General features: G+C 43.8%; 1 protein-coding gene across 1 annotated transcript in view; it reads left to right on the top strand.

Annotated features, from left to right (window-relative positions):
• Nucleotides 1–269: 269 nt before the first annotated feature.
• Nucleotides 270–26,593, top strand: part of lamc3 (laminin, gamma 3) — a 110,699-nt gene continuing 84,375 nt past the window's right edge. Inside the window, exons 1-3 of the mRNA XM_034546962.1 lie at nucleotides 270–651; nucleotides 5,947–6,251; nucleotides 22,505–22,635. Coding sequence (XP_034402853.1) covers nucleotides 270–651; nucleotides 5,947–6,251; nucleotides 22,505–22,635 — 818 coding nt within the window. The remainder of the gene's footprint in view (nucleotides 652–5,946; nucleotides 6,252–22,504; nucleotides 22,636–26,593) is intronic.

The following is a 26,593-nucleotide window of genomic DNA, read 5'->3' as shown; positions in this document are numbered from 1 at the left end:
GCCTGTTGTAGCCTGCAGCCCCCACCCTTGTCCCTCCTCTAGGTCTGTCTCAGGCTGCCCCCGATGAGAGGAGGTCTTGCTTCATTCCACAAAGGGGGAACACATGTTGGAGACTCACCAGAGTAGACCAGCACAGCCCTCAGTCTGGACTCAGTCCTCGTGGTTGGATTACTTCTCTCAGGCTCTCGCCTGTGTTTGAGTGTGTGACTGTGAAAGTGTGTGTGTGTGTGTGTCTGTGTGTGTGTGTGAAAGTAGAAGAGCTTTTAGACATGGGAGCATCCTTTGCCATGAGCTCTCTTCTCCTGCTGCTCTGTGTCCATCCTCACCGCCACCTCCTCGCCTGGGCCGCCATGGACTCCTGCGTGGACGAGGATGGCGCCCCGAGCCGCTGCATGCCCAAGTTTGAGAACGTTGCCTTCAACCGCACTGTGGTGACGTCCAACACGTGCGGCTCCCCGCCCGAAGACTACTGCATGCAGACCGGCTCCACGCGCTCGTGCCACCACTGCGACGCGTCCGAGCCGGACCGGAGCCACAACGCCGGCCTCCTGACGGACTTCCACAGGAACGAGGAGCCCACGTGGTGGCAGAGCCAGTCCATGTACTACGGCATCCAGCACCCCAGTTCGGTCAACCTCACCCTCCACCTGGGTAAGAGCTCCGCGGGGCATTGGTAGTCCGGCCTGACCCCAGAACTCCACTGGTCTCTGGTACGATGGTGTTGTGTGTATAATGTCCCATTTCATTCTGAAGTGCTTGAAAGCTCCCCGGCTGTAATCAAATCTGATTATCAGTAATAGATGTATCGTGCTCCACAGAAGGTGGTTTCCAGTGTTAAAGGCCGCTGCTTTCAGCACGTCTTTCCTTTCTGTTGTTTTCTTTGTATCTCGATGCCTTGCTTTGAGGACTGTGGACATCTCTAATAGAAAACAGCTGTGCTCGCCAACGCATTCTTTGTATCATTCAGGCTCTGCACTCCATAAACACACTTCAGCCAAGACTTGGAGTGTTAGTGAGTCTGAGACTTTGGTTGGATTGAGTGGATGAGGAGGACACACACTAGCATCTGGCATGTCTACAACTGAGTTTACATGGTAGCCCACGCACCACCTTGGGCGTTGAGATGGGGCTTTTCTTTTAAAGCTACAGCCACAACACAGACACATGGACACATGGGGCATGAATGGGACATGAATCCACCTTTTCTTGTCAACCTTTTGGACTGAAATCCACATTTCACATTCGATCGCATTACAGATTCAACTGTTATTTGGCTGCAGGCTCCAGGTGATCACCGTCACAACCATACTGTGAAATTAAAATAAATAAGCCACTTATTGGAATTCAAACGATGCACTTACTTTCCAGGCCGGTACATTTCATTAACCCCCCCAGCCAGACTTGGTCAGCAGGGATACTGTCACTTGAAATTATGCAAATTGTCCCCTTTACTGTGGTGAAAGTTGTCTCGGAGCCCCTCAGATATGTATTTCAGCTCTTGGAGAGTTTTTAGGTAATAACAGTTAATACAACAAGCAGCTCGGCTTGGATAGCATATTAAAAAAGGAGAAGTGAGAGTCTTAGTGTCGGCCTTTTCCCTTTGCATTGGTTTCAATTGATACAACTTGTCGTGCATTTGTTAAACGGATATTTAAATAGTTGTAACATCTTGTATAATGAGCCACACTTTTGAAGACGATGTATTTGTTGTTGGCACACGTCGTGTAAACGTCGTGTTTCTCCAGCATGAAGTGAGTGTGTCGTTCAATTCAACCCCTTTTCTTTGGGCCTTTGAAGAGCTCGACTGACAGCCACCCGTCATCTGGGCCGACAGCAGCTTGAGGCTGGTTTCATTACCGTGAGGAACATGTTGGGGGTTTGGATTCAGCCATTGCTTAATGTGAAAACCATCATTTAAATAATTAGACTTCCCTGGAACTGAACCTGGGTCTTCTCAGCTCAAAACCAGCATGTACCATCACTCCTGCTCTACGATGTCCTCCTTCACGCTCTTGGCCTTTTCTCTGGACACTGTGTAAACATTTGCATTTGAAGACGGTTCTCATTGCACAACTTTTAGGAGAGCAGCTTGAGCCATTAGCATCATTATCCCATTACCGCGCGGCGCAAAGCTACTGCAATGAGCTGCAATGAGCAACGCGGCACATTTGTCACTTTAACTGAATTAAATTGAGACGATTAATGTTACAAAGCATCTATGAAATTACCTTTCCTACTGTGTGTGTGTGTGTGTGTGTGTGTGTGTGTGTGATGTAATTCAGAGGTTGAAATCAGTATTTCTGTGGCGTTAACTGTGTTGTGTTGTCCACCCATTTAAACTGTACAATACATATCACTCAATAAAGACAACTCGAAAAGGACTTTCCTGTAACTTGAGACTGGCAGCCCCACAACAAATAAACCTTTTGGACATTTAATCACAAAGAAATAGTATACATATACATAATATAAATACATTTCTAGCAATACGCTTATTGGTGTAGTTGGATGAGAAGATCACCTCTTTATTAATCCATTGAACATAAAGCTGAAGCCAGGAGATTGTTGGTTTAGCTTAGCATGAAGAATGTATGTAAATACAATGATCTAGTTATATTGAGTTTGTTTAATATGGCAACGCACACATGAGGTCAGGTTATAACCTTCTTGTCTGGAGTGAATGAATCAGCTTCAAGTCCTTTTCCCCCAAAATGTCAAAAAGGATTCTTTAATCGTGAGAGCGGCTCTCGGTAAATAGAAGATGGAAATCCATCCGCCTGAGCACGCTTCATTCTTTCATTGTTCTCAAAGTCATTGATAACTATAGACTGAATGTGAGGGAGGATCTGTTGCCTGGAGGTAGAATAATGATCCGTCCACATTGTACCCTCATGTTGCCCAATGCCAGCTGGGATAGACTCCCCCCGGGATGAGTGTATAGGAATTAGTGGATGGATTAATATTCATGGTCGCACTCCAGCTATCATTAGTCTAGTCACACCCAGGGACACATTGTGGATCGTAACGGTTGAGTGACTGCTCGGCTAATCGGTGGCAGCATTTCGTTGAATTAAATGCAATGTAAAAGGATTGGCTATTTGCATATTACCTTAAATCTGTTATGACTGTTTCTGGCCAGGCGGGGGCAGCGAAAACAAGCTGTAAACGCAATTTTGATAGTGCGAGCTTGTTAGCTAGCTAACAGTTATGAATGTATACTTCCAGTAACTGTTATTTAACATGTTTTTGGCTCCCTGACTGATCCAATAATTAACTCTCTTTCCTTCGTTGTTGTTTATCTCCGCAATCCCACCAGGGAAACATCTGGCTCTTTAGCTAGCTGCTAACGTTACCCTGTGCTAACTGTTTTAAGTTGCTTGTTAGCTTTAAGTTGAGGGTTAGCTTGTTAGCTCAACGCAGTGTCCTATACGTTGACAATGGGAAAACAAAGACAATGTGTTTAAGAATGCTCAGCAGGTGCTAAGAGGTCTTCAGAGTCAGGGGATCATTGTTTATGAGGTCGTAATTATTGTATTCAGTCGCTCCGTGGAGAGAACGCTAGCCAGGTGTTTGGTTGGACCTTTCTTTGTTTATATTTCCTCCTCTTCCTCCTCTTCCTCCTCTGTTCCCGTTGGAGTGTGAAGCTCCTCTTCAAAGGAACAAGAGACGGGGACAGAAAGATGATTGACATGTCAGCGCTTCCACCGTAGTCGAACTGTTATGTCACGTGCTCTGAAAGCAAGCGGCGCCTCCATCGGATGGAGAATATTGATTTTCAATAGCACGTTGGATGCCTGTTGTTTGTAATCTGGGTCTTGTCCAGAGGTATGCTCGGCCCGGCCTGGGGGGTTTGTTATTCTTCAGACGATCCCAACACCCACATGTCTGTTTCCCTCGGACTGAGTTGACCTTTGCTCCCCTCTCCCAAACATGTGTTTTATTAGATCCGACGCTTTTGAATTATTCTCGCATCCTCAAGAGAATGAAGATTATGATTTCTCAGCACGCAGTTTTATGTAAATAATATCCTGAAATGTTGGCTGTGTGGCATCGCTTTGGTCCGAGTGAAAGCTCTGTGATCCATCTGGGTCGCTGGGGGGGGGTTACTGCTTTCCTTTGCCTCTCCAAACCAAACACGCTCTCTCTGAAGGGAATACAGGCCAATGCCGGGACGATAAACACAGCAGTCGCATTGCAGCCGGGTCAGACCGGTTCCGGGGAGTCGGGCTGCTTCAAGGGGAGCAAACAAAACATAATGAGGAAGAAGGGGGTAGAAAAAAGAAGACGCTGGTAAGGAATTGGGGTCAGGTTGTTCCCACAAAGACTTGTTGAGATACAGACTGCAGCTGGTTCTCATTCAGTCAAAGACTTCCTGTCTCAGATGTAAAACAACGATATTTTGTTCTATTTCATTCTCCATCTTTGAGACATGGCTGGAAGATAAATCCACTCATCACAAACAAATGTCAGCTTGGAGTAAACATGGTAAATATTGAGTCTACTTGTGGCCAGTTTAGTCTCAGTCTGTCTGGCAGAGCAGCTGCGTTAAGTCGACACGATGACTCTTAAAGTCATTTTGTCAGTGTGCTTGAGTCTGATTCTGGATCAGCATCATAAAGTCACACCGTGCTGTTCAAAGTTTACGTCGGCAAACAAAGAGACTTCAGCTTCAAGTGGAGCCGTATTGTGTTGTCTTCAGGGCGTATTGTATCTACAGTATGTGGGTTGTTTTGCCCACATAAACTCTGATAAACGCATTAAAGTCGGATGAATCCCCAATCATTAAACATTGTGCATAACATCATACGAATATCCTTTGCAATTAGTCTGCGTTTCATCGCGGGATATCCAACAAATGGTTCCTCTTTTGTGTTCTCGCCTCAGTCCCAGCAGGGCGGAGCTCACCTCATGCGGGGAGTAAATGAAAGCTAAATGATCTCCGGGCTCCTAAAGGAAGGCTGGAGACGGAGCGGCCTCCATCCGACTTGGCAGGAAGCAGCAACAGATGTCATTACGGCGGCAGAGACGTGGCATCTAATGATGTAGAACAGAATACCAAGAGGAGGGTTCTGCATGTCACTTATCATCCTGGTGTCAATGTGACATTGGGCTGAATCTGAATGTGTGTTCATGTTCGGGGTGCGTTGCTCCACTCGCTGATAGGGGTTTATGGTTTATGGTTTATGGTTTATGGTTTATGGTTTGAAGTGTCCAACGGGGGATGACACCCTCCATCATAAAGAGGCCCTGGCTCTCTCTGCGCTCCGAGATTAGCAAAGAAGAAGAAACCCAAATAAGGACCACCCTTGTGTTCTGCTCAGGGAGACACTGTGAAGCAACAACAAATTATTCAAACCATCCGAGTATGTAAAAGAAGAAACTCCACTCTTTCAACTTTTATGCACCTTCAAAAACGCTTTACAGGCATTTCTTGAGTTCCAATGCAACGTAGTCGGATCTCCTTCCACGTGAGATTGGACTCTTCCTCACAGATTGAAGGTCTTCCTCTCTGGTCCTCCCCTCATGAACAAATGGCTGATATACAACTGAAACGTGACGTTTGTGTAGATGGTATGTTTATGATCACGTTTCTATTGATCACTTCTGTTGTTCCTCCCATGTTGCGTCAGACTGCATTGTTTTACTGGACCATTCTCTCCTGCAGTTGTTATAACAATAAGAACAAATAAGTGGAGTTGTTCCTTTTGACCTATGTTTCACTTCTGGGGCCCGTTATAATTTGGATAATGAGAAAATAATCCGGGCATTCTTCTGCTCCTGCAGGAGCGACATTCATTCAAATTACGCCTGTCCCCCTTTGTTTTCCTTCTCTAATGCAATGATGTGTGTTTGTCCTCCTCCCTCCTGGGCCCTGAACATCACCTGCAGCGTTTGTCTCTTATATGACCAGCGCCGCTCTGACTGTTCCATATCTGTCCTCCACAGGAAAGGCCTTTGAGATAACTTACGTACGCTTGAAGTTCTACACCAGCCGGCCGGAGAGCTTCGCCATCTACAAGCGCACGGAAGTAGACGGGCCCTGGTCTCCTTACCAGCTGTACAGCGCCTCCTGTAGGAAGACCTACGGGAAGGACCCCAAGGCCTTCCTCCGCCCCGGAGACGATGAGAGGACGGCGTTGTGCACGGATGAATTCAGTGACATCTCCCCCCTCACTGGGGGCAACGTGGCGTTCTCCACCCTGGAGGGCCGGCCCAGTGCCTACAACTTCGACCAGAGCGTGGTGCTGAAGGTGAGGGCTTATTGTTCATGAATGTCATTGAACGCATCATCTCCACTCACGATCACAACGAACAGACATTAATCTAGTAACAACTTTGTTGTACAAAAAAATTCTTATATTTCTTAGAAGAGAGAAATATTTTATTCATAGAATAAATATGAAAAACAGCCCAAAAGATGTATTTCTTCATCTGAATGCATTACATTTGAAAACTTTGATTCCATACTTATTGTTGGACATTGTGAACACGTTCAAAAACAAGGTTATTATTTTTCTGTGCAGGCGTAGACTTTACAAAAATAAAACCATAGCAGCAGGACTTCCAACCGAAAGGAATGTGATGTTATATTTAGCTGTGATTAACATTGATGAAGCTTTGAGAGGCGGAGCTGAATTAATGCATCCTCTTGGGGGGGGGGGGGGGGGGGGGGGGGCTAAAGAAGAGTAAATATAGCACTTAATGCAGCCACTCCTCCTCCTCTCACTGGGCTGAGCTGCATGTGGAAGACTTTACTGTGAACATATTCATCATGATTTCCAGATCTCAGTATTACTTACAGTAACTTATAGGCTAACTGACATAGACACAACTCATGCATCAAGCTCTCCCATAGAGCAGAGCTCCAGCTACTGAAGGAGGGTACGTCACGTGGTAATAATACTAGTATCACAATACCTAGAGTAATAATACCTCCACGAAGAAGATGGAATAGTAGATCAGGACATGAAATAAACAACAGCCAACAAAGTCCGGTTATTCCCTTTTCATATGGAGTGTGTTGGTGCATAACAGTAAACACAGTAACAAAACGAAGATGACAACATGCGTATAGATATATGTGAATGGAAAGCTGGTGGCAGGAGGTGTTGACGCCAGAGACCAGAGCTTTGCATCCTGATGACTGCGTCTTCTTAGGGTTCGGCATGATGTGTCCATCAAAAAGGATTTCCTGTTGCAAGTAAGAAGTGTATATAAAGCCATTATTAAGACCCATTGCATTGACAACCAGGAAGAATAGACCTCGTTCAAAATCTAATTCATTCTTTCTGAGTAAAAGTCCATAACCTGTTAACAGGATGTCTTCAGGCCTCCTCCAGCCTGAATGTTCTCATAAAGCATCCTTCACTGTCCTCCCAGTGCGATCTGCATGCTGCTATTTTTATACCTCATCTCTATAACAACAAAGAATCGAGCCACCGTGTCGTGGACGTCTTCAACAAAGATCTTCTATTAGTTCGTGAACTATATGCCACGGTGATCAGTCCACACGTGGCCCTCACGTTAGCCGATGACAACCTGTTCCTCGGTGTGACCTTTCTCTCGACATGTTGTGAGGGATCAGGTCCTAGCACCTCTGTAGCGGGAGCTGTCCTCCTCCACATCATTAACTGAGAAGAGGAAGGGTGTCTGTTGGATGTGCAGTGTAACCTGCATAACCATAACCCGCTCCCGGAGGCAGGAACCGTCTTCCAGAACTTAATAAAGTAACAATGAGGGGATGTTCTGGAGGATGGGTGTTGCTGCGCCTGTCAGTGTGTTGGCAGTGTGCTGCATGTGGCTGTAATAAATCAATGTGAAGATGATTTAGCTATCGCACACCTGGATGCCTCTCAGCCCACTCTTCATGTTTTGAAACTATGAAATATGTTGTGTTTCAAGCAGATTAATGCCATGGATCGTGTGTTGGTTTTAACACATTATGTTTAGTTAGTGCACAAAAGCTGCAACGTGAGGTTGGATTTAAACAAACTGCTTACACGTAATCTTCGAATGCAGAAACCTCGTTCATTTCCAAAGCAGAGCGGTGTGAAGCAGCTGACAGGCCCTGAGGGCTACATATGGTATCTGCCTGCACACATACCTTCAGCCCCACCCCCTGCCACCCTGACACACATGCCTCCTGTGCCGGATGCTGTCTTCTCATAAACCCCCGTCCCTCCCATCAACCACGGCACTTTGAACGGGTGACATCCGTGAAACCTCCCACAGAGTAGAAAGCAGCAGCTTTCCTCAAGAGTCCTCCCATTTGGGAAAAGATGGCGGATGAAGAGACATCAGTGGTGAAGCCACATCAGCTCTCAAGCAGAAGCTAAGCTGAGTAAAGACACGTCTGCTGCGTGACGTCCTCTTGCATCACCAGTGAAAATGCAGATTAAATGCACCGTTGGATTAGCTCCAGTGTTATTTTGGGTGGTGCACATGTGTGTGTGGCCACATGCAGTCTCATTAAAGAGGAGCCTATGCAGGGCTGGATTTAGCCCCTAATCTGAAAGTCCAGCGACTCTAGTCTTATCCGTCTTGCTTGGAAACAAAAAAAACAGAGTGAATGAAAAAAATAACATATTGATGTTGCTTACCAATGTCCAACTGTCAACAAAATGCCTGTGGAGAAGTTTTCACAAGCACGAGGAAGTTCATCATCCTCGTGCTGCTCAGAGGGTTTTACTTTGCTCCACATCCTGGTCTTAGTTCTACTCTTTAAGGAAAGGTAGCAGCCGCCTGGTTTCTGTGTTCAGAGATTATTAAAGTGATTAATCCCTTCACACTGTGTCTATCTGTTGGATGAGGCAGGAACAATAACAGACTGGAGAGCTGACATTCTGCAAAGTAAACATTATGTTTTTAGTTGGAAATACAGGCAAAAAACTGGATCTTCTTACCATGAAAGAGTTATGTGGGATTAAGGAATTAGGGGACTAAGGAATATGTGAAGGTGGCATTGAAACAGTGTGAGTCTGAGAAATGGTACTGTGATCAGGGCGAAGCTTAATATACAATGTATAGAATGTATATACAATGTATACACTATGTATACATTGTGTATACATTGTATACACATTGTGTATACATTGTATACACATTGTGTATATACATTGTATACATTGTACACAATGTATGTGTACTGGTACTGATTGACATAATGTCAATAGTAACAAAGTTGACGTGTGTGGTTTTGAGTTCTCAACTCTATTATTAACTATTGAGGATGAACTGTATAACTTTAGTGATCCTCAAATATCATCAGGTCAAACATTTTAAAATCATTCCATCATCCTCATCTGAGCTGTGAGCGCTATTCACCAAATGTTAGCATGTGAACACGCTAAACTAACAACATAGTGAACACTAAACATAGTAAACACTAAACATAGTAAACATAGTAAACACTAAACATAGTAAACACTAAACATAGTAAACATAGTAAACACTAAACATAGTAAACACTAAACATAGTAAACATAGTAAACACTAAACATAGTAAACACTAAACATAGTAAACATAGTAAACACTAAACATAGTGAACACTAAACATAGTAAACACTAAACATAGTAAACATAGTAAACACTAAACATAGTAAACACTAAACATAGTAAACATAGTGAACACTAAACATAGTAAACATAGTAAACACTAAACATAGTAAACATAGTAAACACTAAACATAGTGAACACTAAACATAGTAAACACTAAACATAGTAAACATAGTAAACACTAAACATAGTAAACATAGTAAACACTAAACATAGTAAACATAGTAAACACTAAACATAGTGAACACTAAACATAGTAAACACTAAACATAGTAAACACTAAACATAGTAAACATAGTAAACACTAAACATAGTAAACACTAAACATAGTAAACACTAAACATAGTAAACATAGTAAACACTAAACATAGTGAACACTAAACATAGTAAACACTAAACATAGTAAACACTAAACATAGTAAACATAGTAAACACTAAACATAGTAAACACTAAACATAGTAAACATAGTGAACACTAAACATAGTAAACATAGTAAACACTAAACATAGTGAACACTAAACATAGTAAACACTAAACATAGTAAACATAGTAAACACTAAACATAGTAAACATAGTAAACACTAAACATAGTAAACATAGTAAACACTAAACATAGTAAACACTAAACATAGTAAACATAGTAAACATAGTAAACACTAAACATAGTAAACACTAAACATAGTAAACATAGTAAACACTAAACATAGTGAACACTAAACATAGTAAACACTAAACATAGTAAACACTAAACATAGTAAACACTAAACATAGTAAACATAGTAAACACTAAACATAGTAAACACTAAACATAGTAAACATAGTAAACACTAAACATAGTAAACATAGTAAACACTAAACATAGTGAACACTAAACATAGTAAACACTAAACATAGTAAACATAGTAAACACTAAACATAGTAAACACTAAACATAGTAAACATAGTAAACACTAAACATAGTGAACACTAAACATAGTAAACACTAAACATAGTAAACATAGTAAACACTAAACATAGTAAACATAGTAAACACTAAACATAGTGAACACTAAACATAGTAAACACTAAACATAGTAAACATAGTAAACACTAAACATAGTAAACACTAAACATAGTAAACATAGTAAACATAGTAAACACTAAACATAGTAAACACTAAACATAGTGAACACTAAACATAGTAAACATAGTGAACACTAAACATAGTAAACACTAAACATAGTAAACATAGTAAACACTAAACATAGTAAACACTAAACATAGTAAACATAGTAAACACTAAACACAGTAAACACTAAACATAGTAAACATAGTAAACACTAAACATAGTAAACACTAAACATAGTAAACATAGTAAACACTAAACATAGTAAACACTAAACATAGTAAACACTAAACATAGTGAACACTAAACATAGTAAACATAGTGAACACTAAACATAGTAAACACTAAACATAGTAAACACTAAACATAGTAAACATAGTAAACACTAAACATAGTGAACACTAAACATAGTAAACACTAAACATAGTAAACATAGTAAACACTAAACATTGTAAACACTAAACATAGTAAACATAGTGAACACTAAACATAGTAAACACTAAACATAGTAAACATAGTAAACACTAAACATAGTAAACACTAAACATAGTGAACACTAAACATAGTAAACATAGTGAACACTAAACATAGTAAACACTAAACATAGTAAACATAGTAAACACTAAACATAGTAAACACTAAACATAGTAAACACTAAACATAGTAAACATAGTGAACACTAAACATAGTAAACACTAAACATAGTAAACATAGTAAACACTAAACATAGTAAACACTAAACATAGTAAACACTAAACATAGTAAACATAGTAAACACTAAACATAGTAAACACTAAACATAGTAAACATAGTAAACACTAAACATAGTGAACACTAAACATAGTAAACACTAAACATAGTAAACATAGTAAACATAGTAAACACTAAACATTGTAAACACTAAACATAGTAAACATAGTAAACACTAAACATAGTAAACACTAAACATAGTAAACATAGTAAACACTAAACATAGTAAACACTAAACATAGTAAACATAGTAAACACTAAACATAGTAAACATAGTAAACACTAAACATAGTAAACACTAAACATAGTAAACATAGTAAACACTAAACATAGTGAACACTAAACATAGTAAACACTAAACATAGTAAACATAGTAAACACTAAACATTGTAAACATAGTAAACACTAAACATAGTGAACACTAAACATAGTAAACATAGTAAACACTAAACATAGTAAACACTAAACATAGTAAACATAGTAAACACTAAACATAGTGAACACTAAACATAGTAAACACTAAACATAGTAAACATAGTGAACACTAAACATAGTAAACACTAAACATAGTAAACATAGTAAACACTAAACATTGTAAACATGTGTGATCACTTTGTAGTTGACACATAACATCTTGAGAGAATTCCACAGGAATACTTCTTGTTGACCCCAACAATGACCTTTTGACTGGACGTTATATTTGTTATTGTACTTGAAGGTCCTCTTGGGCATCTACAATAGCATATTAAAAAATAAAAATAGCAGGGTACTTTAGTGCCTGTTGAATCCCTGACGGCCGCCAGTGGGTCCAAGAGCACTTCTATTATAACCTCTTCTCGTAGTCGCTTCTGTTCCTCAGGCGACGTCTCTGTGATCATTGCTGTTGTTCTGCATATGTGGGGAATTAAAATAATCAACAAATGAATGCATTAGTCAGTGTGTGGGGCGCCGCACTATTCTTTTGAAAAGATATCTAGGTTTGGACATGTTTTCCTGCCGCTAATTGAATTACGTTCTATATGTAATATCTGACCCAGGGCATCACATCTCTGGTCAAATGTAAATTATGATTACATAAATTACTACTGTGAAGGGTTGAATCAATTATTTTATGTGTAAAAAGTAATTAAGATCAATATCAAAAGTTGCTATCAGATTTCATGAATCCAGACGGCTGTTACAAATATCTTAATAATGTAGAAAGAATTTATTTAATGTGTTAAACATCAATGTATCTGAACTCATTTTTGCTATCAAAACATTGTTATTGAATAGATGGCTTCTGTTATGGAAGCTTTGAAATACAAAAAAATGCCTTTTACTCAGAACAACATTTGCAACTGAGTAAGTTGTTATATTATTTTCTTCGATTAAATATGATAATTACATCTTAATGTGTACTGTTATGAGTTATTGTCTGAAGGATTGTTCCATTCATTTCAACAATATAAGCCTCTGATTGCAGGTGTTGATTGTAATTAATGTGTGGAACTGTGTGTACAGTCTTTCCTTTCTTTTCTAGTCGGTCTGAGAACAGGAACTTTTCTTTCCCCGTCGCAGTTTTGAGAAGAACTTGAATATCTTTCATAACAACCGGGCGTATTGCATTTTCTCACACATCTATTGAACCGTTAGAGGTTTTGAATTTCATGGTAAAGCCAAGTAAAGACAGACATGTGGGGGCCCGGGTGATCCGTAAGGAGGCCTCACTGTACTTACATTAAGACCCGCCTACTAATGGGGATGTTGGCTGGAATTCAGCATGCGTCGGATGACATCGACCCACTGATTGTAAAGCTGTGGGGGATCAATATAAGCCAAGAATACATAGATTGGGTGGTAAATCTCTGTCTCCTTCACTCCACCTTCCCTCGCTACCTTCCTCTTAAACAACAAGATGAGAAGACCCATAATTGACTGTGACCCGTTCTCCCATTAGTATAAAAGGCGGATCAATTGCACAATTTCTTTCATTAAATCTCTGATTCGCATTCTATTTTTGGGGGTGACGGGACAGATGGGTGTCGTGAGCCCATCAGTGTCGGGGGAATGTTAAGAATATTCTTTTCCTTGTAGTGAATCATCAAACAATCATCAAAAGAAAAGGGTGCTGGTGGTGGTGCAAACTCTTCTTTCATGACGACATACCGGCTGCCAGTTGAGCCACGAATCCGAGAAAATCAAGCAGCAAATGGCCAACTCGATACAGAGGTCGAGGCTGAGAGCAGCACTGCGTATGATTCCCACAACAGCACTATTTCTTGAATACAAAATGAAGGGTGTGAAGAGGAGGGAGGAGAGGGCAACAGAGAAGAGGGAGTAAGGTTATAATAGCTATTGGTTTTGAACCATAAATACAAACTCTTACACACACAAAAAAGTCTGTAGTGTAAACCTTCAGTGTCCCGCATAATATTTTAGAACCAAACAATCTCACGATGAATACATTTCTAACATGTTGGTCTCGAGTGTCGATGGACGGATGTGAGTTTCCATTTGAAGGCCTGAAGGCGACTTCGTCCTGTCAAGCTGACCCCAGAGTGTCACTGCCACACTGTGTTTGGCTCCGGGGACTTCCTGGTACGGGGGTCGCACCGCTGACCTTGTTTGAACATTAGGGTCCGGTGGTGAAGCCCACCTCAACAGTTCTGTCTGGAGGGCAACGTGACGCACAGATTATAAAAAACACCGTCAGTAAAGATACGGCAACTCTGTCATCACCAGCTTCATGCAGACGTTTGGGACTTTTCCTCTAGCGCCACCAGCAGGTCAACATTCTAATTGGTCCAATACTTAGGAACAAATATTGGATCAAACATCATGAAATAATGACATAAAGCCATCAGCCTGAGGTTTACTTTGTGCTAAACCTAGCACACTTTAGCATGTCACAGTTGTCATTGTCAGGACATTAGCATGTCATCGTTGTCATTGTCAGGACATTAGCATGTCATCATTGTTAAACATTAGCATGTCATCGTTGTCACACATTAGCATGTCATCGTTGTCATACATTAGCATGTCATCGTTGTCAGTACATTAGCATGTCATCGTTGTCACACATTAGCATGTCATCGTTGTCATACATTAGCATGGCATCGTTGTCAGTAGATTAGTATGTCATCGTTGTCAGAACATTAGCATGTCATCGTTGTCACACATTAGCATGTCATCGTTGTCATACATTAGCATGTCATCATTGTCCTACATTAGCATGTCATCGTTGTCACACATTAGCATATCATCGTTGTCATACATTAGCATGTCATCGTTGTCAGTACATTAGCATGTTATCGTTGTCAGTACATTAGCATGTCATCATTGTCATACATTAGCATGTCATCGTTGTCAGTACATTAGCATGTCATCGTTGTCACACATTAGCATGTCATCGTTGTCATACATTAGCATGTCATCGTTGTCAGTACATTAGCATGTCATCGTTGTCATACATTAGCATGTCATCGTTGTCATACATTAGCATGTCATCGTTGTCACACATTAGCATGTCATCGTTGTCATACATTAGCATGTCATCGTTGTCAGTACATTAGCATGTCATCGTTGTCACACATTAGCATGTCATCGTTGTCATACATTAGCATGGCATCGTTGTCAGTAGATTAGTATGTCATCGTTGTCAGAACATTAGCATGTCATCGTTGTCACACATTAGCATGTCATCGTTGTCATACATTAGCATGTCATCATTGTCCTACATTAGCATGTCATCGTTGTCAGTACATTAGCATGTCATCATTGTCATACATTAGCATGTCATCGTTGTCAGTACATTAGCATGTCATCGTTGTCACACATTAGCATGTCATCGTTGTCATACATTAGCATGTCATCGTTGTCAGTACATTAGCATGTCATCGTTGTCATACATTAGCATGTCATCGTTGTCACACATTAGCATGTCATCGTTGTCAGTACATTAGCATGTCATCGTTGTCAGTAGATTAGCATGTCATCGTTGTCAGTAGATTAGCATGTCATCGTTGTCATACATTAGCATGTCATCGTTGTCAGTAGATTAGCATGTCATCGTTGTCATACATTAGCATGTCATCGTTGTCAGTACATTAGCATGTCATCGTTGTCAGTACATTAGCATGTCATCATTGTCATACATTAGCATGTCATCGTTGTCACACATTAGCATGTCATCGTTGTCACACATTAGCATGTCATCGTGGCATGTCATCGTTGTCATACATTAGCATGTCATCGTTGTCATACATTAGCATGTCATCGTTGTCATACATTAGCATGTCATCATTGTCATACATTAGCATGTCATCGTTGTCACACATTAGCATGTCATCGTTGTCACACATTAGCATGTCATCGTGGCATGTCATCGTTGTCATACATTAGCATGTCATCGTTGTCATACATTAGCATGTCATCGTTGTCATACATTAGCATGTCATCGTTGTCATACATTAGCATGTCATCATTGTCATACATTAGCATGTCATCGTTGTCAGTACATTAGCATGTCATCGTTGTCACACATTAGCATGTCATCGTTGTCATACATTAGCATGTCATCGTTGTCAGTACATTAGCATGTCATCGTTGTCACACATTAGCATGTCATCGTTGTCAGTACATTAGCATGTCATCGTTGTCAGTACATTAGCATGTCATCGTTGTCATACATTAGCATGTCATCGTTGTCATACATTAGCATGTCATCGTTGTCAGTACATTAGCATGTCATCGTTGTCACACATTAGCATGTCATCGTTGTCAGTACATTAGCATGTCATCGTTGTCACACATTAGCATGTCATCGTTGTCACACATTAGCATGTCATCGTTGTCATACATTAGCATGTCATTGTTGTCATACATTAGCATGTCTTCGTTGTCATACATTAGCATGTCATCGTTGTCATACATTAGCATGTCATCGTTGTCAGTACATTAGCATGTCATCATTGTCAGTACATTAGCATGTCATCGTTGTCAGTAGATTATCATGTCATCGTTGTCATACATTAGCATGTCATCGTTGTCAGTAGATTAGCATGTCATCGTTGTCATACATTAGCATGTCATCATTGTCATACATTAGCATGTCATCGTTGTCACACATTAGCATGTCATCGTGGCATGTCATCGTTGTCATACATTAGCATGTCATCGTTGTCATACATTAGCATGTCATCGTTGTCACACATTAGCATGTCATCGTTGTCATACATTAGCATGTCATCGTTGTCATACATTAGCATGTCATCGTTGTCAGACATTAGCATGTCATCGTTGTCATACATTAGCATGTCATCGTTGTCATACATTAGCATGTCATCGTTGTCACACATTAGCATGTCATCGTTGTCATACATTAGCATGTCATCGTTGTCATATGTCGTATTCAGCTCCAGAGCCCTGCTGTGCAGAGCGAAGCCTCACAGAGCCGTTGGCATTAGGTCAAACTGTGTGTGAATGTGGTTTTTATTTACCTATACAGGTGCTATTGGCTGTTTTCTGTGGCAAATATGGGATAATGGTCATGGGTAATGACGTATAGATAGACGTGTGGGTGCAAGATGAGTGACAGTCAAGGGGAAGCATGGCAGGACATTTCTCATTCCAGACCTGAAGGCGCTACTTCCTGCCTTTAATCACGGGTAATACTGCTCATCACTCCAACGTCTCTCCAAACAAACACATGAAATTCAGGGAAAGGTGAATCCTAGAGTTGTGCGTAAATGTTCGTACTCTCGGTTTAAGCCCTGAATGCATCCCTTCTCTGTGGTGGACGCTGTCAGTCATGCAATGCGGCGAGGCCTCGTTGTACCTCCGGGGGAGGATGTTACTGCGTTAGCTGGGTAGCTGCTCATGTCAAATGCATTGTTGCTCCAAACAATGCTGCACAGTGAGCGCTCCGGGCATTTCCTCTGATTTCATCAACTTAATGAAAAACACATTCTGCCTGAGCGACACATTCAAGAAAATCAGAGGCGGAGGTCTTATTTAGTTTCCTGGCGGCTAATCAGTGACCGCAATCACAAGGCGGACATGTTTCCCTACTTCTCTCCTCCGCTTAGTTTTTTATTCAGAGGAACTCAAGTGATCGGTCATTTCAGATTGTTCTGCAGCTCTTTGAGCTCAACAAGACGTACGACAACGCGGCGCATTTAAAAACGGCATATGTTACGTAATATGGAGAAGAAGAAAAAAAAGGCACAAAATTAGCTTTTTCAAAAGCATCAATGGCAGATGATTATTCATCTTTTTCCCGCAGTGAAATAAAAGATTGGGCATTTACGTCGGGGTCTTTCCATACGGAGTGATCCCCGGTCCCCTCTGTGGCACGTCAGCGGGCCTCTTCCTCTGCATATGGCTCATACGGAACATGCATATTTCATAAGGCTTAAAACAAGAATTGCATCCCGCCTGTTTTATTAGCATTTTAATCCCTTTGCACATTTAACGCTTGTGCCTCAGTCTGAAGAGCGTGGTGCTCGTGATAGAGACTTCACACGCTTCATCCGCTGCCTTAAAATGTGTCTCCGTGTCATTTTGAGAGGTCAAAGCGTCGGTGTGAATGTCCCGTGTTGTACCGGTCGTCTAATGTGTTGTGTTTGCGTTGCCAAATGATTTTAATTTGGAATAAACAACACTCACCTTGTGACGCGGCATTTAGATGTGCTTTTTTTTCTAAAGTGATGGCTTAGTTCAAAGCCAGCTCTCTTTTTTTCAATAATAATGCCGAAGATGAAAGCCGCTTTTTGAATTCTAATTTAATTTGTTCAGTCATCCATTAAAACGGTTTGTCTGTCTCTTCTGCCACCAGCCCCCCCCTCACACACACACACACACACACACACACACACACACACCGTGTGGAACATTGGAGCTCCAGTGCTGAATGACAATGAGTAAAAGGGGAAAAAGTACATATTGAGGCCACAGTGAACATAAGCAATTACATTAAAAAAAGTTATTAACTTTAGAAGGAGGGACTCTGCTCTCTCTTCCGTCGGTGCCTGCAGCCAAAGGTTCCAGAGTTCAAGGAAACGGGAGAAGGGAGCAGGGAAGGAGACAAGTAGGGGAAGAGGAGACCAGAGAGACTTGAAGCCAGGGTGAAGGCTCTGAGCCCCTGAGCAGAAAAACCATGTGTGATATAGAAGATGAGCTGTGCATGTGCATGTGCGTGTGCACGTGCACCTGTAGTGTGATCATTAGACCGTCATTGTCTCCAGCCAAGGACTGGCTCACTGCCACTCTCTACGCCTCAGTCAGCATCATTGTGGCTTTGTGGGCCCAAACAAGGGAGTGAGAATCAAAGTTAATTAAGCTTTTGCTGTGGTTTGCAAAAAAATCAAACATAACGGGCTGACTACTAATTAACTCTAATAAAGTGCTTGCTTTCAGTGCAGTTTGTGATATTTGGAAGCATGTCTGTTTGTGCTCACACAGTTAGCACAGTCCTACCAAGCATAGCTAATAACGTCCATATGATGAATGGAGGAGAGCATTTGTTTTTATTGTGCTGAAGTAAGAACGTTAAAAAGGCTCCCGATGCATTTTAAATGTTGTATCGTCTAATGCATGAGCGCCTCCTGTGGGGCACGATGGTAACGCTCATTCTCTTCATTAGAGGTGAGAAAGTCGTGCGTTTCAACGTTGACGGTCATCAGTTTGTGCTAATTTCTTTTTTAAATGATTTCACAAAAGGTCAAGTCACGTCTATTTGTTGGAAATATTACATTTTGGTTGAGATGTGATGACATAAAAATAAAAAGTTTTAAAAAGTAAACCTATCCTGATGGATTCATGTTCACAAAGTACAGATTGTCGCCACTGATAGCAGCATGAGCTGCATTGGCCACCGTTACCTGTTGTATAATTCATTAGTGATATTACTACGCTGGCCCTTTATTTGTGTTGGATTGCATGAATACAAACAATATGAATGCATTTGGCCAGTGAGGGGGGGGGAGTCAGCCTGAGGCCTTTTCATCCAAACCTCCCAGAGGCCATTAAGAGAGAGGAAAGGGTAAAGGAGGGAAGAAATAGTTTATTTCTTTATATAAAAAACCTCATTTGAAGGCCACTGTCATCGCATCCTGTTACCGCCTCGCACATGAAACGAGCTGGAGCCGACGCCCCCTTGTAGCCCGATGACTCTCTGAAGACGCTCCTCGTTCAGTGTAATGCGTGCGGCGGTTAGTGTTGATCTTTGTGGATTGGAACCGCTTTGCCAATGAGCCTCATTTGCATAGAAAGGGGCCGATTCTGCACCAAATGAATGCATATTACCTACTTTAAATAAGTGTGAACACCGGAGGAGCCCGACGCAGCACAGTGAGGGGTAATTCTTTTTAATTTGACGCTTTCCTTTTGTCTAATTTGTGCAGGTTTGGCACCCGTTCGTTTCCCCCAGTGTCGCTCCTGAATCATACGGCTTACCTTTATTCCATCCTCCACTGATTGGAAACATCACGTGTTGTGCAGAATGCCGTGTATTATCATTACGGGAGCATTAGGAGAAATCATGGTGGTTTCCCTTCAGGCCGGGAGCTCTGAGACTACAGAAGTACACCAAAAGAAGAGCAAAGAGAATTTAAACTTTGGGAACATGTCCCTCGTTTGTGTTCTCATGTGAGGATGAAGAGCATGTGATGTCCAGGTGGTTCATAACCACATAAAGAATTAGTAACTGCAGGGCATCAGGGTCCTTGAGTGTCCTCCAACCCCCATTGGCCAGAGGAGCCACGTCCACCAGGGGGTCAAGGTCCATGAGCAAGGGAACCAGATAACGTCAAGGTCCATGAGCAAGGGAACCAGAGAACGTCAAGGTCCAAGAGCAACGGAACCAGAGAACGTCAAGGTCCAAGAGCAACGGAACCAGAGAACGTCAAGGTCCATGAGCAAGGGAACCAGAGAACGTCAAGGTCCATGAGCAAGGGAACCAGAGAACGTCAAGGTCCATGAGCAAGGGAACCAGAGAACGTCAAGGTCCATGAGCAAGGGAACCAGAGAACGTCAAGGTCCATGAGCAAGGGAACCATAGAATGCCAAAGTTCATGAGCAAGGGAACCAGAGAACGTCAAGGTCCATGAGCAAGGGAACCATAGAATGCCAAAGTTCATGAGCAAGGGAACCAAAGAACGCCAAAGTCCATGAGCAAGGGAACCAGAGAACGTCAAGGTCCATGAGCAAGGGAACCAAAGAACGCCAAGGTCCATCAGCAAGGGAACCAGAGAACGCCAAGGTCCATCAGCAAGGGAACCAAAGAACGCCAAGATCCATCAGCAAGGGAACCAAAGAACGCCAGCCAATGGCACTCAATTATGTAACGATGGAGTTACGGTTACAGCTCCATAGCCCTCAAAAAGGAAATCCTCAAGTGCACTCCAGCTAGCAGAAGACCGGTAGAGAGAGAGAGAGAGAGTTCAGGTAAAGGTGGGATGAGTTACAGAACAGTCCTAATTTAGCTGGAAAGGAGCCTCCAGCCGGCCTAGTTAAAGTTCAAATAAAGTCCTCTAGCTTTAAAGTGACCTTAATTAGAGGTTTCTAGCAGCTCTGGTTGCCCCACTCTGATAACCTTCTACTTATTGACAATGCTGACCCCATTCCGCATGTTTTCAACCAATCAGGAACACATGTGGGCCACATTCACACCAGATGCTCCAGTAATGGGCTGTGACCTCTCCATGCCCCAGCAGTGCACCCCTCGGGACCGCAGGCTCAGACCCGGCAGGCGGTCTGAGTCCCAAGACCCTTTACTCTGGGCAGAAGAACAAAGACCCTGAACAACTTTTACTGCGGTGCTATTTTAAACTGAGAGGTCATGTCGGGCACTAGAGCCCCAGAGGGCAGCAGTGTCCCCTTTGGTCAACGTCCTGCTAACCAATAAGCCACTTCCTTCTCTTGCTGAACAAAGAGCTTTGCTTTGTTCAGCAAGGTAACGGCCGTGAAGCTCACGAGTAGAGATGTGTTGCATTACTATACGGGTTCTGCAGAGGCATTGCACAGCAGCTGTTCTAGGGCGTTCTATTGGACACAACGCTGCACATGTTGTGTTTTCAGACTGACTTCTGTAATCTTCTCTATGGTATGAACAACTTGCACATTAAAAACTGGCTTGAAATCAATAATCCTGTCCATGTCATCGTTTCATAATGATGCAGATGTCAGCAGGGGCTCCAGCACAAGAGCCAACATCAAAGACCAAGGCCAAAAGAGCCCTGTTTGGTTATTGCAATGTTGGAGTATCCCTAAATGCAATATATATATATGCTATCAACAGCAGCGACCTTTACAAGTCAAACGTAGAAAGTCGTCTCAAACAAGAGAGTTTTGGGGATTGCCAAAGAAAAACCACTTAAAAACCACTTACTAGGCAGAAACCTGGTGCTATCTGACGGGCTGGAGCAGAACAAAGCCGGGCCGGAGCGAATGGAGCAACTCATCATGTTTTTAAGGCCCATCCGTCTCCGTCTCTCCGTCTCCACACTTCAAAGAGACCTCTGGGAGCAGCTTCCAAACGGACGGCCTTATGCCACAGACTCACAAACCAGACGGAAGTTTCCCTTCAGCTGTTTAGTTTTAAAGTTGAGATTCCTCGTGTCATTTGTTCTGCTTTTACCTGGCCTCCCTTTCATCTTTGCACCCCACTGTTGCTTCTTCTCTGTTTGTGTTCTCCCTCTCCTCTGGCTTCATCCTGTCTTACCTTCTGGGGTGAGCTCCAACAGAGGAGCTTACATGGTCTCAGGGTGGGAGCTTTGGCATGTGCCGTTCATTAAAGTGAAGTAGTGCTGCAGTGTTTCTCACGCCTTGTCTTTCTTTTCTGTTTCACATTTTGTCTTTGCTCTCCATTAATCCCTTTCTTTCTTTGCCCTTCTTTCTGACTATTCCTTCATTCCCGAGCCCAGACTCATTATCTCCCCATGCCGACACTTCATCACCCCTTGTCTCCTTTCCTTCATCCTCTGGATCAACTGAATCCTCCTCTTCCATCCTGCTTCCTTGTACCTGCAGGAGTGACTCAAGTGGATGACATCAAATGGAGTTTCCTAACCCCCCCGTTGGTCCTTTCTTCTTCTCTTTTTTCTTTTCCAGGAATGGGTGACGGCCACGGACCTGCTCATCTCTTTGGACCGGCTGAACACCTTTGGAGACGAGTTCTTCAAGGACGCCAAAGTGTTGCGCTCGTACTTCTACGCCATCTCTGATTTCTCTGTGGGAGGCAGGTGAGCGACGCCACCCGGCTCTCTCCGAAAGGCCAAAGTCGCCTTAGTGTTCCACCTCGAGCGAGGACCCGTGAAAGTGTGGTTGAGCCAAAAAAGTAATGAAAACACAAAAAAACACATTTTTCCGTGCCACGGTGTTTGTTTAATTTATTTCTGGCCTAAATCATTTAAATTTCCCGCTTCCAGCGATCTCACGCGTAATGGAACACAAACCCTGTTTATCACAAAACACATTTATATAATACTAATTGGCTCTGCCGAATGTGATTTGGAGGAACAGCCTGAGGAGGTAGGGGTGGGTGGTTAGGCATACAAAGCGCATATTTTGAGGCCATCGCATGCATGAAGGGTTTATGTGCTATATATCTCGCATATTGCAGCTCGAACGGTCGCGTAAAGAAATTAGTTAAGTGCCGGAAAGATTGTGATTTTGGTGAAATATGGAAAAATCCAGCATGTCCCATCTGGTGTTTCGAGCGTGGCTTTGACTTGTTCATCTCTTTCTCCGAGAGGGCGAAGGCGCTGGATCAAATATTGTTTACAATTACGATTTTGCCCCCCAACGATTGTGTCTTCTGTTATTAATCCAGCGCTCCCCTTTTTATTAAAGCCGTGCTCTTCCAGTCTGCTCGGGGGGTCAACGGCAGCCGGCGTTCACCGGGGAATAAATAACCAACATCAACGTGTTTACGGGGACACTGTTTACTGGAGGAACAACATTGTTTACAATAACACATTCTTCATATCCGGCCTCTTCCTTTTTCTCTCGAGTTGCACAACTTCTTTTTAAAAGTACAACATTTGCCTTTCTTTCTGAATGCAAGTGGGTAATCATGATAAATAATCATCATATAAGAGTTTACCAGAATAATAGTTGCCATAAATCAGTATGAACATTTTGCATTTGCAGCGAACATGTGTCAGATATGCATGAATACATGTGGTCCTCGTTATCCGGGCAGTGTTCCCTTTGGTTCACAAGGTGTTTGAACGCGTCCACGTTGCATATGATGAATATGAGTGGACATGCTTTGTACCACGCGGACCTGTCGGGTCCAAAGCATGACGAGCAATCAGAACCTCATCCTGAAAAGCTGTTTTACTAAAGTGATTAAAAAGAGACAGCTTGTCAGTCAAGTCGCCATCGGAGGAGAAGATGACCTCCATCCTGCTTCTCCTTCTTTATTACTCAGAGTAATGAGAGGACCAGGCGGCTCTCTGGGGCGCAGATGGAAGGACACGATTAAGAGTTGAGATGAAGCCTTCAGACGCAATATTAATGTGATCTGACACATGTCATAAACACTCAGGATCACCACGGCGACAAATGACCCGGCACAGCCTTCACACCTGGGGGAGAGACGCACACATGTACACACACCTGGGGGAGAGACGCACACATGTACACACACCTGGGGGAGAGACGCACACATGTACACACACCTGGGGGAGAGACACACACATGTACACACACCTGGGGGAGAGACGCACACATGTACACACACCTGGGGGAGAGACGCACACATGTACACACACCTGGGGGAGAGACGCACACATGTACACACACCTGGAGGAGAGACGCACACATGTACACACACCTGGGGGAGAGACGCACACATGTACACACACCTGGAGGAGAGACGCACACATGTACACACACCTGGGGGAGAGACGCACACATGTACACACACCTGGGGGAGAGACGCACACATGTACACACACCTGGGGGAGAGACGCACACATGCACACACACCTGGGGGAGGACGCACACATGTACACACACCTGGGGGAGAGACGCACACATGTATCCTTCACACCTGGGGGAGAGACGCACACATGTACACACACCTGGGGGAGGGACGCACACATGTACACACACCTGGGGGAGAGACGCACACATGTACACACACCTGGGGGAGAGACGCACACATGCACACACACCTGGGGGAGGACGCACACATGTACACACACCTGGGGGAGAGACGCACACATGTATCCTTCACACCTGGGGGAGAGACACACACATGTACACACACCTGGGGGAGAGACGCACACATGTACACACACCTGGGGGAGAGACGCACACATGTACACACACCTGGGGGAGAGACGCACACATGTATCCTTCACACCTGGGGGAGAGACACACACATGTACACACACCTGGGGGAGAGACGCACACATGTACACACACCTGGGGGAGGACGCACACATGTACACACACCTGGGGGAGAGACGCACACATGTATCCTTCACACCTGGGGGAGAGACACACACATGTACACACACCTGGGGGAGAGACGCACACATGTACACACACCTGGGGGAGAGACACACACATGTACACACACCTGGGGGAGAGACGCACACATGTACACACACCTGGGGGAGAGACACACACATGTACACACACCTGGGGGAGAGACACACACATGTATCCTTCACACCTGGGGGAGAGACGCACACATGTACACACACCTGGGGGAGAGACACACACATGTACACACACCTGGGGGAGAGACACACACATGTATCCTTCACACCTGGGGGAGAGACGCACACATGTACACACACCTGGGGGAGAGACGCACACATGTACACACACCTGGAGGAGAGACGCACACATGTACACACACCTGGGGGAGAGACGCACACATGTACACACACCTGGGGGAGAGACGCACACATGTATCCTTCACACCTGGGGGAGAGACGCACACATGTACACACACCTGGGGGAGGGACGCACACATGTACACACACCTGGGGGAGAGACACACACATGTACACACACCTGGGGGAGAGACGCACACATGCACACACACCTGGGGGAGGACGCACACATGTACACACACCTGGGGGAGAGACGCACACATGTATCCTTCACACCTGGGGGAGAGACACACACATGTACACACACCTGGGGGAGAGACGCACACATGTACACACACCTGGGGGAGAGACGCACACATGTACACACACCTGGGGGAGAGACGCACACATGTACACACACCTGGGGGAGAGACGCACACATGTACACACACCTGGAGGAGAGACGCACACATGTACACACACCTGGGGGAGAGACGCACACATGTATCCTTCACACCTGGGGGAGAGACGCACACATGTATCCTTCACACCTGGGGGAGAGACGCACACATGTACACACACCTGGGGGAGAGACGCACACATGTACACACACCTGGGGGAGAGACGCACACATGTACACACACCTGGGGGAGGGACGCACACATGTACACACACCTGGGGGAGAGACACACACATGTACACACACCTGGGGGAGAGACGCACACATGTACACACACCTGGGGGAGAGACGCACACATGCACACACACCTGGGGGAGGACGCACACATGTACACACACCTGGGGGAGAGACGCACACATGTATCCTTCACACCTGGGGGAGAGACACACACATGTACACACACCTGGGGGAGAGACGCACACATGTACACACACCTGGGGGAGAGACACACACATGTACACACACCTGGGGGAGAGACGCACACATGTACACACACCTGGGGGAGAGACGCACACATGTACACACACCTGGGGGAGAGACGCACACATGTACACACACCTGGGGGAGAGACGCACACATGTACACACACCTGGAGGAGAGACGCACACATGTACACACACCTGGGGGAGAGACGCACACATGTATCCTTCACACCTGGGGGAGAGACGCACACATGTACACACACCTGGGGGAGAGACGCACACATGTATCCTTCACACCTGGGGGAGAGACACACACATGTACACACACCTGGGGGAGAGACGCACACATGTACACACACCTGGGGGAGAGACGCACACATGTACACACACCTGGGGGAGAGACGCACACATGTACACACACCTGGGGGAGAGACGCACACATGTACACACACCTGGGGGAGGACGCACACATGTACACACACCT

This window comes from Cyclopterus lumpus, chromosome 12, assembly GCF_009769545.1.
Source record: "Cyclopterus lumpus isolate fCycLum1 chromosome 12, fCycLum1.pri, whole genome shotgun sequence".
Classification (NCBI taxonomy): Eukaryota; Metazoa; Chordata; class Actinopteri; order Perciformes; family Cyclopteridae; genus Cyclopterus; species Cyclopterus lumpus.
This window is presented reverse-complemented; position numbering and strand designations above follow the sequence as displayed.